The 20,708-nt window shown below is 38.8% G+C and overlaps 1 protein-coding gene across 1 annotated transcript; it reads right to left on the reverse strand.

The window, feature by feature from the left end:
* Window positions 1–488: 488 nt before the first annotated feature.
* Window positions 489–20,638, reverse strand: LOC125231750 (F-box/LRR-repeat protein 16). Its single transcript, XM_048137316.1, is given in 8 exon segments — window positions 489–5,425; window positions 5,714–5,862; window positions 6,167–6,362; window positions 11,562–11,730; window positions 11,944–12,066; window positions 16,079–16,488; window positions 16,491–16,756; window positions 20,407–20,638. Coding segments are annotated over 7 exon segments (1,356 nt in total). The 5' UTR covers window positions 16,651–16,756; window positions 20,407–20,638; the 3' UTR covers window positions 489–5,276.
* Between the last annotated feature and the right edge of the window lie 70 nt (window positions 20,639–20,708).

The following is a 20,708-nucleotide window of genomic DNA, read 5'->3' on the forward strand; positions in this document are numbered from 1 at the left end:
AATTTTGCGCCTTTTTATACCGACGACCGAGCTGCCTGCAGAAAAAAAATGGCGCACTACGTCAGAAACCGGTCGTAATTTATGACTATGAATTAATTTATCCAAACAGCCTAAACCACTAAGGTATAGTCTTGGACTCTTTCGTTTTTTTTAATACTACGTCGGTGGCAAACAAGCATACGGTCCGCCTAATGGAAAGCGATCACCGTAACCTATGGACGCCTGCAACTCAAAGAGTGTCACATGCGCGTTGCCACCCCATTAGAAACTTGTACATTCCCTTTCTCTGTATTAAGTACACAGCAAAAAGGAGTGTACAAGTTCTAAGGAGGGTTCGGGTTGCCGACGACTCAAAGGACAATAGACGGAACAAGTTAGTTCCGTAAGTTTAGTAGTTCGTTATGAGACGCCCTGTAATAAATACCACCTAATGTCATTTTTTTAGGACTATTGGTAGGATCGGAATGGGAGATAAATAAAAAATTAACTTGGTAAAACAATACATCTATATTGCACTATAACATCTCACTTGGGTATTGTACAAATCGGGTGTAATTTCGGATTCACTAAATACAATATATTAAAGGGAGAACATACACTGACGCCAATAAAAGTGTAGCAGGTGCGTTAAACATACGGAAAATAGTTGCCCATTCACAACTCAGGGTTCAAGTAGACACCAATTTTGTCTACAGGGAACATTATTTATTCGAGCAAAACACATCTTCTTATGACTAATTGAAGATTCGAAGCTGTACAAAAATATCTCCGGCATTTACAATATACAATTCTTACAGCTTAGCGATGATTAAAGACAAGAAATGTTACAGGCACGGACCTTTAAATTTAAAACCAAGAATTATTAGGTAAGTAACTTTAGGTATTGCTTTTAAAGTTCATTACAACCGTTATAAAGCAATGGAGAAGGAATCTCGTCTCGTCAACAATGTGAGATTTATATACGTAACACACTATATTATTTTACTAATTTAATTGTTTATATACAAAACACGCCGTATTTACCTATATCATCCATGGTCCAGTTGTTCAAATACTGTAGGTCTAGCCAAGATGCCTATAAGTCTGAGCCATAAGCAAACAAACCCTTAATATGCATCTATGTTGCAAAAATATGGAAGAGTTTGTAGTTTCGTTCGCTACGGCACAAACGAGTGACACCTTGCCTAGGCGCTGTGATCTCAATAATCCTGTCTCCTAATATGTCATATTCCTTTAAAAACTGTTCCAAAGCTTTTAGTTAAATCTATTATATTCTGGTTTAGATTATACATGCTCCTTTTAATAACAAGAGTTACTAAAATGAAATTTGAACTAGAAGATACTACAACTAAGACTAGGCAGCTATTACCGAAGACATTCTGGCATGTTTATAATGTTATCGAGTTCAAATTACAATTGACATATTGCTATCCCACCACAGATGATACGACACTCTAAAAGGCAACTTCAAACCAACATTTCCTTTCAATTACGTATCTACTATAAATTTTGTCTGTTACTATGCATTATTTTAGGTATCTATTTTAATTTTACTCAAGCGCCACAAGTCAAAGCAAAGTAATCAAAGTATATTACTATTGTGACTGAATCGATAACTTTACGGTACATGGCCGCTCTGAAAACGTCCACCTGAATAAATATCAGCTATGTATCTGAAATACATCATTCATAATTTTAGATCTTATTGCAGAATTTCAAATATAAAACTTAAGTCAATTAAAGAACAAGCCTGCTGTTTTAATGGTAATGTAGGACATGACCGGTTACTAAATAAGTAAACAATAATATTTAGTTTCCTAATTTGCCTTGACTTGTTGCTACAGTACAGTAGTAAGTATATAAATCTATTAACAGTCTGTCTACGTGAATCCCCAGTCTATATTGTTATTGCAAATCTTTAAACACACTACACGCGTTAAGGATACATACTTTCATGTTCTCAATACACACTACTTTAAAACTGTCACAGGATTACTGAATAGGATACGCTAAGAACTACATTTTGTTTGGGTATAAATAATTCCATGACTAGAAAAATTCAAACCGATATAGCAAAATGGTAAAAGCGTTAACATCAGGGATGCACCAGGCGACAAATATATGTTCCAGACCCGTGTCGCTTTTAGACACACTAGCGAGACATTTCTAGTTGCCAGACATGTCTAGCGAAGTTCGGCAATGTTGCGCCAGTTTAACCGTCGTCGCTGGCTACTCGGGTCTTCGGACATTCGTCCCTTAGAGAATACACTTGGTGATACCTCAGGCATAATAAGGAACTTTATCTACTGCTAATATTGCTATGGGAACCGATATTTTACCACAGGATAACGATATGGCCGGCGCTCACTAGCTGCAAAGATTTAGAGACAAAAATAATGAAGTTAAAAATGTATATTTCTCTCTACATTAAGAATTTAAATTTTCGTTGAAATTTCAATTTTAACTGCATTACATTCAGTTTCATAAACGTTCGTCTCTAAATTAAACTCATTTTACGCTGGGCTTCGGCCATGATCGATGATATACCTTGCTATTGTACTTCACTAACATATAACACGATACTATGCCTGAAATAACACTTGATTAAACTTTGAGAGAACTTCTTTCGAGAGAGCATATATTTTATACACGATACATATAAACCTAATTTGTATGTAATGAATGAGGGAAAACAAACAAGAAGGTTCTTGTGTATCAATATCAATACACGCTTTGCTACATATGGTACTAGTTTCAATCGAAAATTACACTTAAGATTTAAGGCCTTGTTTGTTTTAGAGCAGCGGTATACAACCTACGCTCTGCCAGGTGATCTCGATATACGTCCAACTGTATATCAAATTAAAAAAAAACTATGGCAAGCCAAGTCTCTGTGGCTCTCATAAAAAAGGTTGACTACCGTTGTTTTAAAGAAACGTGCCATTTATTAATATTATGCTCGGTGTTTTAGTCTAGGATACGACAGGTCTGTGCAGAGTATCGCCACTTAACTAATAATCTAAGTCCGAATACAGACGAACATTTAGAAACGTTACCTTGGAAAAGTAGGGTTTCTAACACACACAAGGTATCAGACGTTTCCGTCGTATGGATTTGAACTTAAGTATTCACACAGGCACACACACACTCAAACTCACAACTTCGGACGGTATAGCGACAAATTAAAAATATTGTACGCTCATTTGATTATTATAAATAAAATGGCCAAAAACATGTAAATACTGAAATGTACATTACAAAACGTGTAACTCACAGAAAAACAATGTGCTATACGCTGGCGTAATGGTGCTGTCATACAAATAAATGCAAGAACCATAAAATGTACCTAATGTAACGATTTACAACGCTGTAAATACCTTTTTTATTAAGTAAAGTGATGATAAATCTTGTCAATGTAAGTTTCAGCTGCTTTATAAACTTATTTATAATATATTCTACCTTAAATTAAAACTAACTGTAAAAAAATTCAACGAGTTACACAAAAAAAATCATAATTTGTTCTCGTTGATTGCACTTTAAATGTATTGAACTTCCCAAAATGTTGACTAGATTTTAAATACGAAAATAATTACTTATAGTCTTTACTTTTTAGTGTAATATTCGAAATTAGTTATTTTTTACATGATCCGGTTCTGTTGGGTTGAGTGGATAAATAGTTCAACGTAAAGTCGAGGATGAAATTTTAAATGATAAATTTAAACTGTCTGTAATAAATATACAAGTATACATCTATTATACAGGAAGTAAGTAGTGTTATACATGTGCCGCTTTCAATGAAATCATTTTCTTTTCGTGACCTATGCCCACCAAACCCGGATCTCTCCGAGAAAAGAACAAATCGTTATAATTTTTGAAACCGGGAATATTGTGCTGCACACTAAAGTCATCAATCGGAAAAGAAAGTCTTAAATATTATAACCATTCAGTATTACACATATACTACAGAGGCCTTTTTCTGAAGGGTTCGATAATGCTGATCTTATTTACAAAAAGTTTATAAATACGTACCAATTGAGAAGTCGAAATTCTAAAGGAGGTGGTAATTTAGAATTTAATAAATACAAAGGAAGTACACATACAATACATCATGAATTCATGATACTTAATTACTTATGTTTTGGTATAGAAGAAAAATACACTGGTAAAAACGGTTAAATTACATGATTACATTTAGGCTCTTTTAAAAGATTTCATTATAGTAGATGCATTTCAGTATTTTCAGTACATAATCTACTCATATCTGCGAAAAATCACGCAAATAATATATATACTTTTTTATATCTGATTTTGATTAAAATATGTACAAGCTGATTAGTAAATTATTACATTAATACCTTTATAATATTCTTTTCAGACGCGGTTTTTGACATAAAATATGAAACAATTTGAGCAAATAGTTAAAACTTATTTATATTGAGTGTTTTGCATAGGTGCTCTGTATTGTTCTGCAAAACAAACAATACCAACAAGTCTGTAAGAATTATTTAACCAGTAATATAGTAACATATCTAAATAATTACACCAACTAAAATTGACTTATCCTTATTTTCTAGTATAATTATATACCTAAATAAACAAAATAAAAACATGACTAATTATATTGCCATTCAATCCAAAGATAGCAACAAACTAACTAAAAAATAGAGGACCAGAAATACATTGTACAAATAATACGTGCGTCGTAAAATTATAAATACTTTCTTTTGTATTGTTTTGTTGTTATACGTAGATTTAGACCAAAAGAACAAATCAGCACTTCTGCAGTAGATTGCTAAGAAAAATAACATATCGTGCAGAAGCGGTTTTTCGTTCTCTTGGTCACAATCCACAATTAGAACGCCACTATTTTGCCAGTGGCGTTATGATGAGACAAAATTATTTTCGTTACAATCTTCCTCCTAACTCCATCAAAGAATGGCCGAATTCTAATGCTTGTTAACTTGCAAAACATTATACGTTTATGAATGTGATTCGGTTGAAATCGTCCGTTCACATTCATAAGATAAAATTAAATGAACGATAGATATTCTTTGGTGAAATATCTTTACTTCAGTACCTAACAGTAACACTATTTCAATGGCGGCAAACAAGCATAAGGCCCCCACCTGAGCCACCGTAGCATAGCCTATGGATTCTATAATAAACTGTAAACATCTTTTTTGTAGATCTTATATTTTAGCTCCTCAAGACAACTCATTAGTGGGATCGAATGCAACGAAAATAATCTCCCTCGCGTACCTGTAGAATTGACGAGTTTACTCTATGATGGTGCACCTCGGTAGGTGCTCGTGCAGATAGTCGAAGAGCTCGGGCGAGGCGCCGGGGCAGTTGGTGAGCTCGAGCTCTCGGAGCTGGCGCAGTTGGATCAGGCTTGAGAGGCCGCCTGACGTCAGCAGCGGGCAACCTGTAGGATTGATGTTTTAGTGTCAGTAAACAAAGAGTTTAACGGTTTCTTCGACATATTCGTGCATAACAGAATGTTTGGAAAAAATTGTTTTATCCTACCGACTGCGCCAGTTCTTAGGATAATTAAAATTTAGTCCCCGTCAGTGAATCAGAATACCTGACTTTTTTTTTCATTTTGTGTGGGTTAAGCTGAATCGGACACGATAACAAACAACTGTACCTATGATAGTGATGTAGCCTCCTTGTTTATTATAAGATTATAACATTAACTAATATAATTTCTTACCGGCCAATGACAACAGCTGCAGCGACCGCATACCGCACAGATGTTGCACGCCAAAATCACGCAGCTGTGAGCACCAGCGCAAGAACAGGGCTACCAGCGACTGCATCGTACTGATGTAGCCCACGCCTATATCCGTTATGTGCACGCAACTGAAACGACAACAGTGAAATACATTTACCCCTTTAGTCATAAAGTAAACGTTCACTAAAGTTATCAAGCCGATAAAGTTCGTTTGTCTCTTTCTAACGTATAGGTGTGATAGAAAGGGACAAACGAACTTTATAGGCTTGACTTTAGTGAACGTTTATGAATAACAGGGTTAAAATTTAAGTTCCGTACAAACCGGCAACCAGATATTCGTGTGATTTTCTGCACGTCTTTCCAAATGTAGGTACTATTGTTTCGTATCTATGGATTATGGATTTAAAAGGGCTCGTAGATAAAGAAGCATACCGGTCTAAAGTCAGCTCCTCCAGATGGTTGAGGTCGCAGGCGATGTACTCTAGCGCGTTGTCAGTGACGCGAGGACACCAGCTCAAGTCGAGACTGCGGAGTCGCGGCAAGTTCTCAGCTAGAAGCTCGACGCCCTCGTCTGTCACTTTGCTGCACCCGCTTAGCGACAGCACGGTCAGGTTGGGGAGCGAATGCACTGTGGATAAAAATAGTTACATTATTTTATAGTCGGCCCCATCATATGAATAGAATAGAATAGAATAAACGTTTATTCGTGAACACAGGTAAGACAAAATACACATAATAACAACAAGACAGAAAGGAATGAAGTGCCACGAAATGGCCTCATCTCAGCATGTTGCTGGTGACTTCCAGCGCTGATCTTCCGATGAGACCATCAAGTGAGAAAGATTCACGGAGGGTAACAGACAGAAGAAATACAAAACACATACAAGAACGTGGTCAAACAGTTAAGAAAGTGAAAACGTTACAAGAAAAATAACAACAGACTGTGATCGACACATAGAATAAAATAATAATTATAAACAGAAAAAAACCAAATTAATTAAAAAGAGTCGTACACCAGATCGCGCACGCCGCGTTTTAACGTTTGGTCGAACCATACTATGGGTGTACATTAAAGTGGCAATTGCTAGTTGCAACTAGCGCGAGCGGTGGTTACACTAACTAAAAGACAGGTTTGTCACAACAAGACAATAACAAACGTGATTTTGTGTGAAACCATAACTTAATTACTAAATATCAAATGTACGGGTTTACAGGATGGTGAACATTATTAAATAACATCAACGGCAAATAATCATGCTGCAGAAGGAACAAAAAACAAGTGGTAAAGATAAGAAATGAATGTTTAACTATAGGCAGCTCGTGTCAAGTCTCAAGTTTTCTTGGCTAAGTTGGTGGTTTAATAAATACTGCTTGAGCTTGGTTTTAAAACTATAAATACTTTGCAGGTTCCTCAAAGGCGGAGGCACATTATTCCAGCAACGCGATGCAGAATAGTGATAACTTCCTCGGAAAGCTGCAGAAGTATGGCGCGGCGTTAACAATTGAATCCCCCAGTTACGGCGTTCGCGAAGTTTGATGATAGAGAGTTTGCTGAAGAGATACGGGGGTGACTTATACTTCAGCACACCAAAGAGCAAGCAAGCCAAGTGAAATTTACGTCGGTGCTTCATTTTAAGGATGTGATGGCTGTTAAGAAAAGGAGTCACGTGTGCTCTCAACGGAATATCGAAACAGAAGCGGGCACAGGCATTTTGGACACGTTGTATGAGTCTCTTTGTTCTTGCAAGAAGTCTAGGTCCAAACACTACATCCATATAATTCAATTTTGATAATACAAGTGACTCAACTAGCTGACAGCGTAGGTTTTCACTTATGTATGGCCGAATTTTGTATAGGACCTTAAGTTTATAAAAACAACTTCTGATAGACTCAGCTACATGCTTTTCATATCGCAGTTCACAGTCCATGAGAAGTCCTAAATTACGGGCCTCATATACCCTCTCAACTAGAGTGTTTGACAACATAACATCTTGTGAAATAGTGATACCAGCCACTTGTTGCCGGCTGCCAAATACAAGGTATTTGGTTTTGCTCGGATTAAGCAGTAGACAGTTTTCTGTGGCCCAGGATGCAATAGAGGCTAGATCTTGGTTTAGTTTCACAATAGCACAGTCAATGTCTTCTGGCTTGCATGATATATACACTTGTATGTCGTCTGCATAGATATGGTATTTGCAATATGAGTAATACGGTTCAAACGGACGTAGAGTAAGATAATTCAAGTAGAAGGTGGATTAATTTCCGTATATCTTTGTGATTTAAATAGTTTAAAATCAATTATTTTGTTTAGTAAGCGTATACAGTTTTGAATTTACGACATCACAAAAGGTATAAACGAAGAAAATTTAATTAAAAAATCCCAAGGGAAGGGCAACTTTTATTAAGCATACCGAATATAAAAGTTAATGCATAATATTTAAGGCTCGGATAAACGCCGGTTATTTAAAAAATGGTCTTACTTTAGGAACTATTTATGAATCTTAAACTTTTGTTCATGGTTTACATTGGTATTAGTAATAAGTACGTCCAGAAGAACGGAATGAAATAAATTTAAGTATGTTTTCAAAATAACGGGTATTTTTCCGATCTCTGATAATATTAAACACTTAATTTTCTCTATTTCCCAGTTGTAACTCTTAAGCCTTACAAGATTTCATACTGCTAAGTCAATTTTGAGATAAACAACAGGCCCCGTAGCTGAATGGCATTTCTGCAGTCTGGCTCTGTCGCGCCAATACGCAACAGCGATAGAGATAGATAGCTACGAAAGACGCGCTACGATGTGGTATCGTGAGCGTTTGTGCATTCGTCTACGCACACAGGGGTCATAAATGTCATAATTTAGTATGGGATGGGATTGTATGGAGCCATTTTTATAAAATCGTTGAAAACCACAGAATTAATAGTTAAGCCAGAATGAGTAGTTAGGTCAAAAAGTGTGTCCACATGAGAGGGCATTGTTGGGGCTGGTGTCCCTCTCGCACTTACTGACTATGTCAACATTATTCAGTGACGTCATCAGTCATCACTGTCATACATTGGGGATACCAGTCAATTTTCAAAGTTACTATCAAATCTACTAATACCCAATTAAAGGTATTTTTTAATTATACAAATCTTTGATTTATTGGCATCAAAATAATTACATTATAATTATTTGCCAATTCTTTAAAATATATCAAACCCTAGTTTGAATATAACACTAAAATAATATAGATAAAAATACTACTACTATCGTAACCACAATATCACTGGCTACACGAGCGAGAGGGACACCAGCCCAAACAATACCCTCTCATGTGGACCGTTTTCGCTAGTCTGATACGATCACCTTTCTGTCTCAGTGATAAGGTTCAATTTAGTATGGCAAAAAATGTGATTGCGCTGTCCCCTGTAAAGGTCTTTGTTGAAAACAGGTCCACCACGAGTAACAGTCTTATAAATTTTATTCCTCAATCTATTGTATTGAGAATATCGAGATGACAAAATCGCATCGTACCACGATCAAGTATGAAAGCAACCAATCGTCGCTGATACTTGGTGATACTGATAAATGTTGTCTAAAGACACCAATAATAATATGTAATGATTTAAATCTATATGCAGCAATTAGTGCAAGAGTCGCTAAAACAACTAGACTATGTATGACTGCATCGTATATCAAACACGTCCAGACTGTATAAAGGTTTTTTGAAACGTTGTCATTTCAATAGGAATTGATCACACATGGATAACACATCCACGCTTTGACAGACTCTTTGTAAAGTGTTGACACTTTGTGCAAAATAAAACGACTTGTTTGTAGAGAAGTACTTATTTACCTACTTATACGACTGTAAATGTGAGGGTAAAAAATATTCGTATAAATGTAACATCACATTTTTCGATACTATATTATTCATTTCTAAAATAAAAGTAGCTAAAGGAGTTCGCTATCTAATATTAAATTACGCCCAACCAAATTGGATATGTACGCCAAATTTAACTTTGCAAACAAAATTGCCAAATTAGTTGTAACGCCAAAGGCATACAACGGCATCGGAAAATATTTTTCGCATTCTGCGTAGGCGGACTATATATCGATTCTCGTATCCTGCGGTAAAGAAGTGATGACGTCACGGAGCCCGAATTTACGACTTACGAGTGTCGTAAGGACTAAGGACCTCGATGAATGCTAACACACTTCAGGGCAACGATCTCTAGTTTCGCCTGTCGCGGTTATGAGGTCGCAAATGAATAATATTTACGATGTTTGCGACATCGAGTATTCACCCTGCGGTAAGCCGTCTGGGCGAAACCATAAAGGTTTCGCTTGAAAGCAACTTGTAAATGTTTAATATTGTACTAGAGTACATTTTGTATACGACCCTGGCTTTTGGATGTAAAAATAAGATTTTAAAATGTGTTAAATTCATTTGTGTTGCGAAGGTATAAGCTGAAAGTAACCATCAATAAACGTTGATAGATATTTAATTAGGTGCTTGATTCGGGTTAAATCGCGACAGTGTTTTAAAAGAAAATATTTAGCTACATCCAGAGTGGAACAAATTTTTAGATATATACGTATTCTACGGCGATTACACTTGAATGCATATTTAAAAAGAACCGGTCGCTGGTGCAGATAACAAAGAGACATTTCGAGCAGTTTAATTATTTGTTTTACGCACTACGCCAACTCTCGGTCAGTGTAACTATTATAGTTCTTATGACCTAGCAGTTAGGTTTAAGATGGGCCAAAGCGAGTTAGAATTCGTATGCCAAGCATTCAAAGTATTGTAGGCATGTGGGACCGGGCAGAATGCTAAGATCGGTCTCTTGACACGGAAACACGAATGTGTTTGGATGTAGAGCACTCAGTTGGACTAATTGGATGCTCTCTGTTATGCTGTTTGAACATGTTGTACCTATTTCTATTTTAGATTCAGGCTCCATCTATTTTTAGAAACCTTAAAGGCCTTGATGCAACGTGTGGATTCTTGAAATTAGATTGGGGTCTCAACAACGATCACATACATATTCTAAATAAGTAATTTAACATGAGTTTTGAACTTCTTTTCGTGGTGTTGAAAAAAATACAAAGTAACATTTATTCCAACTTTCAGAGGGACATTTCTATTTTTTAGACAGATAAGTGCGAGATGTTTAGTAAAGTAACGCACTAAACATCCAGTACGTAACGAACGCACACTAGGATAAAGCGAGGACCTCAGAGCAAAAAATAGGACGGTCAGAGACACGTTAACCCTTTGCCGCAAGAATAAATAAATATTTGTTGAAATTTAAACTTTAATAGTTCTTAAAAGAGTTCAATCCATAAATGGCTTGGTATGCAGTAAATGGTTTACATAGGTAGACGGTAAGGCGCCGTTATTAGTCAGCTCAAGTAGCGAGGCGCTAGGCGCTCTGCTAGACTGGTACAGTAAACTACACGACACACAGGGTCAGTTGCACCAAACCGTCTGTCACCGAAATTAGTGTAACAAATGTATATCGTCATATATATGTTGTTATATAGGTATACCTACATTGAAGCATCTGCTAATTGTGTTTGATGCAATTGGCCCTAGTACGCATAACCTCCCACCAACTATGCATCCTCCAGATGAAGGCTCTGTTTGACTGATACACTACACTACCTCCTATTACAAGTCCAACAATACTTACCAATATTGACGACGCCAGGATTGGTCAGCTCCCAGCAACTATGCAGCCTTAGCACGCTGAGTGAAGCGCTTTGTTTTGACTTGACTCTTATATTACACTACCTCGTACACTCTTACGTTACACTACCTCGTATAACACTTACCGATATTAACGACGCCATGATTGGTGAGCTCCCAGCAACTATGCAGCCTTAGCACGCTGAGCGAAGCGCTCTGTTTTGGTGAGAAGTAGCCGAGTGCCGCGTCCGTTACGTGGTACGCTTGAAGTGAGAACTCGTATAAAGACGGCAGGAGTTGTGCCACTGCTCCTACCTGTATTTAAAAAAATAATAATATGTCAGATGCCGAAACAATTTTGCTTTAGGCACAATTAAAATGAGAACGATAAAGAAATGATAACTACTTAGATATCAAGATATCTTAGGTATCAAGAATCTAAAGGCTTAGGACCATAATAGTTAGTATTTAATTCTCGATTGTATCCAATTAGTTCGATAGGTAATCCGTTGTTTAGAAAATACTTACGGCTTCGTCAGCAATGTTAATGCAGTCAGTAAGCGTGAGTGAGACAATCCGTGGAGTTAGACATGCCCATAAACCAGCTTCAGTTATTTCATTGCAACCAGTTAGTTCTAGTTCAAACAGTACCTAAAAAGTGAAGAGATCGGTTTAGTCAGATCACCTTACAAAGGACTTCATACTACAGCATTAAATAAATGTCTTTATTTCAGAATATAGCACACTCAATGAAGCCTATCTCGCGGGAAATAATTCATGTATAGGCGAATTTTGGTATAGTTGTAGGGAATGGTGTTCTAATCCACATACGGAACCTTGGCCTGCTATTCGACGAGCAGCTCCGCTTTGAACAACACGTCGTAGATGCTGTAAAAAACTGCTTCTATAGACTTAAAGTGCTCTATCAGGTCCGCAACTACCTAAGCGTAGACCTTAGAATCAGACTGTGTGACACATTAGTCCTATCGAAGCTAAATTACGTCGACACCGTTATGAACGGGTGTCTGCTGGCTCGATCCAAGGCTCTACTTCAACGTATCCAGAATGCCTGCGCGCGCTTTTGTTTCCCTATCCCCCCACGTACACACGTCACCCCCTACCTTAACAGCGGTAACATGTTAAAGATGGAGGCGCGACGCTTTTTGCATTTTGCCACTTTGCTATTCGGTGTGGTGCGCCATCAACAACCCCAGTACCTCTATAACAGACTAACATTCTCTACACGGCCAACGAGAGAAGCTATCCGGCTAGTTTGTCCGAGGCACGGCGGCTCAGCAGCATTTCGTGGCAGTTTTCGATACTCTGCCACGAGATGCTGGAATAATATCCCACCCCCTATCCGTAACTCTGATACTCTTGGCTCATTCAAGTCCAAATTAAAGACACACCTCCTAACTCTGCAGCTGTCGTGTCGTAATCTTAGTTAGTGTGAGCCGCGTGACTCTTACCGAATACATATTGCCATTGTCTTTTTGTTTTGTTTTGTCTTGTTTTGTTTTGTCTTATTTATTTTGTCTTATTTGTGTCTATATATCTATCACTTCCTCGCCCCTTCTCGTCCTCCTATCTCTATCTTGATACCGTATATTTATATTTTCCTATCTATTTCCTATCACGAGCCCCCACCTATCAAACTTAATATTGTATAAATAGAAATAAAACTATGCCTTTATGTGTTCTATTCTTGTTCTTGTATAGTGTGCCACTGATTCTTCTGATTAAGATTATCCATTATCTACCATTGTTTCAAGCTTATTGTATTTATTGCACTATCGCCCGACCCAGGGCTCCACGGAAGACCAGCGCTGTGGCACTATCGGTGCCAGAGCACATGCTGAGTGGTGTCCTCTTGCAACCACAAACCAAACCCCATATAACTGTACTGTTTAGTATGTAAGTGTCATTTATTATTATTTTTTCTTTTTGGTTGCAATAAATGCCTTTTCTTTCTTTCTTTCTTTCTTTCTTTACTCAAAGTACTGATGGGTAGTTGAGGAGCTAACGGGTGGAGGGGGGTGTAAAGGTCCCTTTTTTTAGTTTTTCGCGAATAACTCTTAAATTGTGGCACATATACATATACACAAAAAATGTTCTGAAACACAAGTAATCTTCATAAAATTCTCTACAAAAAAGTCTCATACAATTTTTATCTGGGACCAATCGTTCATGAGATATGAAAGGGAAAATATGGACAATAAAGGAATAAACTCATTTGTTTATGAACAATACGTTTATTCTTATAGAGACGCGGTAGCGTGTCAAGCCAGGTTCAAGTAACAAAGGTAGCAAGCAGCACCGTGTGTAATATTACACGAACCGTTTTGAGCCACATTTGACCACCTTCTAACTCAAAAACTATTTCACATAAACGTGTTATAATGCAACGTAAAAAGAAACCAACGCGCGTAGTAAAAGTATGAGCTATAAGCGCTCCTCAATGAGCCCGGTACTAGCAGCCCGCCTTAGTGCGTTTTCACATTATCCGATCCGAAATCGGATGTCGGAAGGATTTCAAAGGAAAAACTCCAAGACGGCGGGCTTAAATGTACGGGATATCGGTCCTACTTCCAAAATCGGATCGGATAATGTGAAAACTCACTTACCCCGCGCGCGCGCAGCCGAAGCCCTTTATAAGCCACCGCGCGGCCGGCGCTCGCTCATCCCAGTCATCCTCATTGTCCTCAAAACGTCGGCGTAAGACCGCCCCACAAGGATGGGGCGCGACCATATACAGCCCTCACAGCGCCCAGCGCGGAAGGGGCTGCTCACACCCCAGCAGGGGTGTTGAACGACATCACAGCAGCGCTCGCTCAGTTTGTCTCGCGCAGCGATCCGATCACATTGTAGCTGACTTGACGAGCGACCGCCCGGTATTGCTTTGATGGGATAAATAAAATTCCTAACTATCTTCCGTCTCTACTTCGATGGGAGCTCCGTTAGTGCATGCTCCCGAGCATACACCACAGACACTGGAGCAGGCAATTCCTGCTATTCAGCAGCCGCATCGCACCCCACACCCAGTCTTGCATCGGCAAAATATTGTTTTGAGAAAGGAGTCAGGTGCCACTGGGTCGTTGGTTGTCACTGGCTTTAATATGCCATCGTCTCTTCTAGTTAATCCCCATTCAGTAGATGGTAAATAAATTGTTACGTTAAATACAAAATATTTGTACGCCTTTCCTAAAATAAGTTTAGCACGTGCATTCAATATTCAAGCAGGCGTACATTTAAGTGAAGAATACAATGACGGCTTCAACAGGAAAATAACGTAACTACCTAACAATTGTTTTAAGTTTTAAGCAAACGCGGATCGGACCGCGCGATCTCGCCAACTATTACATAAACCCCAGAGGTTTACAATAGTGGCACTTTTGTAAATGTAATTTAAGTAAACCTTACAGTAAATAAATAAATTAAAAAAAAAGCCCGCCGTCTTGGATTTTTTCCTTTGAAATCCTTCCGACATCCGATATCGGATCGGATAATGTGAAAACGCACTAAGGCGGGCTGCTAGTACCGGGCTCATTGAGGAGCGCTTATAGCTCATACTTTTACTACGCGCGTTGGTTTCTTTTTACGTTGCATTATAACACGTTTATGTGAAATAGTTTTTGAGTTAGAAGGTGGTCAAATGTGGCTCAAAACGGTTCGTGTAATATTACACACGGTGCTGCTTGCTACCTTTGTTACTTGAACCTGGCTTGACACGCTACCGCGTCTCTATAAGAATAAACGTATTGTTCATAAACAAATGAGTTTATTCCTTTATTGTCCATCTTTTCCCTTCCATATCTCATGAACGATTGGTCCCAGATAAAAAGTGTATAAGACTTTTTTGTAGAGAATTTTATGAAGATTACTTGTGTTTCAGAACATTGTATGCTATGTGCCACAATTTAAGAGTTATTCGCGAAAAACTAAAAAAAGGGACCTTTACACCCCCCTCCACCCGTTAGCTCCTCCCCTATCCATCAGTACTTTGAGTATGTGGATCACAGACCAACCCCTATAGACATCCATTACAAGACGACTCGCGGTCGCCAGCCTTCCTAGTATTTGCACTGATATAAGCGCGGGCGCTCGCCGTGCCCGATCAGTAGCGACCAAGTAACAGACCCGAAAGCAGCGCGTTTTTCGCAGTAAAAAAATTGAAAAAGGGTATTTTGATGTCTTAAAGATGTCCACCTGTAGTGTGAAATGGTGTGGAAAGGTAACAAGAAGCTCAAATTTAAAAACAGACGTCATTACATTCCACATAAAAGCCATATTTATAATTTATTCAGAGCCGGCATAGGTCAACTTACATTGGCCACTTACGCGTCAGTAGAGGGACAGTCCCTTTCATCTGGCGCGACTGCCCGCCGTCCTTGAAACGGCCAATCACAGCGCGCTTAACACATTCCCCGCCCGCTCCTCACACCCCTGGCACTGGTGACTCGTATCACGAACAAAATATACAAGACTGCTACTCTATAGGAGGTTCTCTGTGATGTGGATTAGAACACCATTCCCTACAACTATGCCAAAATTCGCCTATACACGAATTATTTCCGCCGACGGACAGTTAAAAGTCTTCGTTAGGCGTGATAATATTGAATTTTGTATCTTTATGGAAGATTTGTTACAATGTTAGTAAACTGACCTGTAGGTGATCCAAGATAGCTTCGAGCCCTCTATCTGTTATCGTGCATCCTTTCAGGCTAATAGCGTGGACGTGGTGAGCCGACAAGGGAAATTGCCTTATAAATTCATTAATATCATCATCACTAGCCGAAACTAACACAACCCCGCGGATTCCTCTTCTAACTAAGGAGTTATAGAACCTCTGCATGCAGAAGCCGGTCGCCGAGCGGAGCTCGCGGCAGTCGAGCACCGCCACCAGGCCGGTCCACCACCGCGGGGACGAGTACAGCACGTCGCGCCACTTGGTGCAGACCTGGGCCAACGTCCGTCGCTCGTTCGAGTTGAAATATAGGAAGAACTTTTCGAGGAAGCGTTCCTCCTGGACGTACTGGGTCCAGACGAGCGGGCGCGGCGACGGGCGCCGGCGGCGGGCACGCGCGGCGCGGCGGCGGCGGGGCCGCACAGCGCGTTGGCCACGCGCTCCACCACGCCCGGCGAGCGCCGCCGTCCGCGCAGCCCCAGCCCCGTGATGCGGCGCGACAGCTCGGCCGACGCGCGCTCCACCACGCCCTGCGCCGACACCGACGACATCTTCACCTTCACGCGCCGGATCGTGTCCGCGCCGCGCCCCGCCGCGCCCCCGCCGCCCGCGCCCGCGCCCGCCCCCCCGCCGTGCTCGCAACCCGCCACCGCGATACTGCACAAAAGGAAAGAGGGATTCACTCACAAAGTGTCACATGCGCGTTGCCAACACATTAGAAACTTGTACACTGCTTTTTGCTGTCTTGAAAAAAAAACCTGAAAAAAAGCAGTGTTTTAGGGTTCCGTACCTCAAAAAGGAAAAACGGAACCCTTATAGGATCACTCGTGCGTGTGTCTGTAACAGCCAATATTTTTCTGGAATATGTTTGTTTTCTAAAGTACCTACGAAATATTAAAATTTGCAAGGCAGTTCATACTTTTATGCCTACGGTTTTTTTAAACTTTATGTTAACTATTAAACTTTAATTTCTGGATTTATAAAACTAACATTTAACGAAATCTGTAGTTGGTAGTTATCGCCATTTACTTTTCGCTATACCAGTGCCGGCCCGTGCACTCTATCAGGGTAAAGCAAGTTTGAGTTTCGGCGCCCTTGGATGTACTACGCTAGAAAAAAAAATCTCAGAAAAAAAAAAAGAGCGCAGCGAGACGAGAGCGAAAATGTTTCCCCTTTTATACGTCCCTAGGGCTGATAGTAGTTATTACTTACATAACATCATCATCCTCCTTGCGTTATCCCGGTATTTCCCGCGGCTCATGGGAGCCTGGGGCCGCTCGTGACTACTAATCCCAAGATTTTTCGTAGGCATTAGTTTTACGAAAGCGACTGCCATCTTACCTTCCAACCCAAAGGGTAACTAGGCTTTATTGGAATTAGTCCGGTTTCCTCACGATGTTTTCCTTCACCGAAAAGCGAGTGGCAAATATCAAATGACATTTCGCACTAAGCTCTGAAAAACTCATTAGTACGAGCCGGGGTTCGAACCCGCGACCTCCGGATTGGAAGTTACCGCTCTCTCTTACCGCTAGGCTGTACATAACATAGCAAACAAAATGGAGTAGGTACCTATAGTCTATCAGAGCAGAGTCAGGAAAGCAGGATTGAAATGAAAAGGAGATTTCGAGCGTAGTGAGCGCGAAATATTGACTAAGTAACAAATAGTTATTTGTTATACAAGGGGGCAAAGTTGTATTTTAACGCCGAGTGTGGAATTGAAAAACGAGCAAGTGAAAGGATTCTATAGTTGAACCACGAGCGAAGCGAGTGGTTCGAGAATAGAATCCTGAACTTGCGAGTTTTTAACACACGAGAAGTAAAATACATTTGCACCCGAGTGTAACACAACACTTTTCCCCTCACTACAGCGAGGAAACTACAACGCAAAAAATGCGTTTATCACTGCTTCCAGTAGTTCCACAGGTGGTAAATCATCTTTATTACTAGATTCACCTACTTTTATCAATTTTAAAGCAGTTATTTTGACTTTATTCAAGGTCAAATTACTTTACCCACTAGTGGATAAAATGCGTTTTTACCCGCTGGTATTAAAGGACAAAACTCGTGTTTCCGAGCTAGTGAGGGGAAAAATATATTATCTATGTAGAAATAGTAAATGCGAGCGAAGCGAGCGCGAAATTTTTCCTCTGTTGTCAGACTTTATGAGGAACTCCGTTTTCGATTGTCGGATAGATACTTAGAATTTGGACAGCAATATAACTTTATCTTTGTCGATTTCACGTTGCCCTAGCAAAAGCACCTACCTTATAAATGTTGTACATGGTCACATTGTGGTGCAACTTTCCAGTTAATCTGAATCACAATAACTGAATTTATTCCCGACCTCCCTCGCCTTTTGGAATGTAAAAAAAATCATGATTTTTCCGCATTAACGATTTTCGGCCGGATAAATTAACACTTTCATTGCTAAGAACTCCACCGTGGAGTTCTCTTAAACTATGTCCACAGTCCACATGCGACACGACTCCCGAGAGGAGTTCGTACTATATAATTATAGATGACTAAACGCCGTGCTATCCGACTCCTCTAGCGAGTTCTTACGAAACTTACGATATTTCAGGGCTGTCACTTTACCTGAAGAGACCTTAAGTGTTTTATTATGATTCTAAGTAGTTTTTTTTACAAAGGACTTTCGACCTTACATGTATGGGAGTTGGGACCTAGCAAACTTACCTACAGGATACCACCAAAGCTAAATTTCTTTGTTTCATTCTCGTTATTTTATTTGCTTTGTCTAGGTACATGTGATCTTTATGCCAATAATTATTAATTATAACAACATTTTTGAACCCGGCTATTGAAAGCGAAGACTACAAATGGTTTACAAAGAATATTTATTAGGTACTAAAACATCTGAACAAACAAACCGACCGCCAGAGGTCGGCAGGGGAGACCTAACTGAATGTACGTACAGGGTCGCGTTTTATAAAGTTATAATTTGCAATTTCGCTGTTTCCTTCTCTATCTAACACATTGGATAGAAAGAGACACAAACAGTGACATTGTAAATTGTAACTTTATGAAACGGATGGATGTTTATACGTATTATATACATCGCCGCCTGGTATCCATAACAGATTTTATTTTTTATGTTCACTTTGCAAACTAAATGCATGCATGGCGAATTTTGTCCTTTGTGACAGCCCTAGACTCCCTAGAGGAGTCGCTAGCATACGGCATAGAAATAAATTAACTCCACAGCGGAGTACTCAGCGTGCGGCATTGTTTATTCATTGAGTTTGTTGAGTGTGTGCGATTGGACTCCACAGGGGAGTCTTATATATATGTTTGTATTTACGCCAGCATTCAGCGAAGGACTTTGATTTTGGCCTAGCAATGAAAGTGTTAAGGTCAGCTAGAGCATGAAGATATCCCTAATTAGCAATCACTGGGATGGAGGTCAGGTACTATACTTAAAAAGTCTTAAGAGACAATTCTAAGATGACTAAAAATCACTACCAGGAACCCGTCTTTGCTGTCATGGATGTGGCCAACCCAAGAAATAATATTATTTTTTCAATACTTTTCGATTTTTTTTCTTGGTGCTAAATTTTTCCCTGACCTCCAATCATTTCCCTGACTTTCCATGACCACTATGAGCTTCCCTGACTTTCCAGAAAGTGGACACCCTGTTGTATCTTTATATGAATAAACTGACTAGGTGGCTTTATAGCAATCAACAAAGTGGGATGTTTTCCCATGCACACTCACATAAGTAGATATAATATTTTTAAGACCTTAGTGTGAGATATAAATGTATGACACAAATTATATGTTACAAAACTTTCAAGTCAAAGTAAGTTTCATAATACTAGACAGATTTGTGTTAGTTTTATAAATACAGTTAATAATTGTTTATTAATGAATAGGCAATATTGGTATAATGATACCTTGTTATTATATTAGAAATGTACTTACTTCAATAAAATTGTAACACAACAAAACTAATATTCAATAAAAGATAATTAAATGATGATTTACATCAATAAAAACTTATGAAAATTGAAATATGTGTTAAATATAAAATAAAGTATATTTGCAAAAATATGGAAATGTAGTATTAAGGATTTTAATTTTAATTTTTCTAGTGATTTATTTACATGGGTGGACTTTAATTACCAAAATGAATTATGTATTAATAAAATATATTGCTAGTATTTTACTAAACCTATGTAATATCACATAGAGCCATCGAGTGAATCAGGTGATATTCACATTTTAATAATATAAAGTGGCTCTCAATAAAAACGAAATAAACAAAAAAATCGATGCAAATTCATACAGACCTATATTTGATTTAGTAGACATAAAAACACCATTATCACTTTTATGTTAGCATATTTGGTCTGTTCTAATTTATCACTATGCACCATTAGCGAATGTTATTCAGTATTTTGCATTTGCAAAATGAAAATAATAAGAAGCTCAAATTAGTTTCGCTCAGCACCTTGGAAGAAAAATTAATCGACTAAATAAGAAAGTTAATGTTGACAGTCAAAGTTATGAAGTTTCAAGTATTCTTAAATTATTCGGCTATTCTTGACGTTTCCTACGCGTTTTCTTGTCTATGTCTATGTATATAGTGGTA

The sequence above is a fragment of the Leguminivora glycinivorella genome, chromosome 12 (assembly GCF_023078275.1).
Source record: "Leguminivora glycinivorella isolate SPB_JAAS2020 chromosome 12, LegGlyc_1.1, whole genome shotgun sequence".
In the NCBI taxonomy this organism is placed as follows: Eukaryota; Metazoa; Arthropoda; class Insecta; order Lepidoptera; family Tortricidae; genus Leguminivora; species Leguminivora glycinivorella.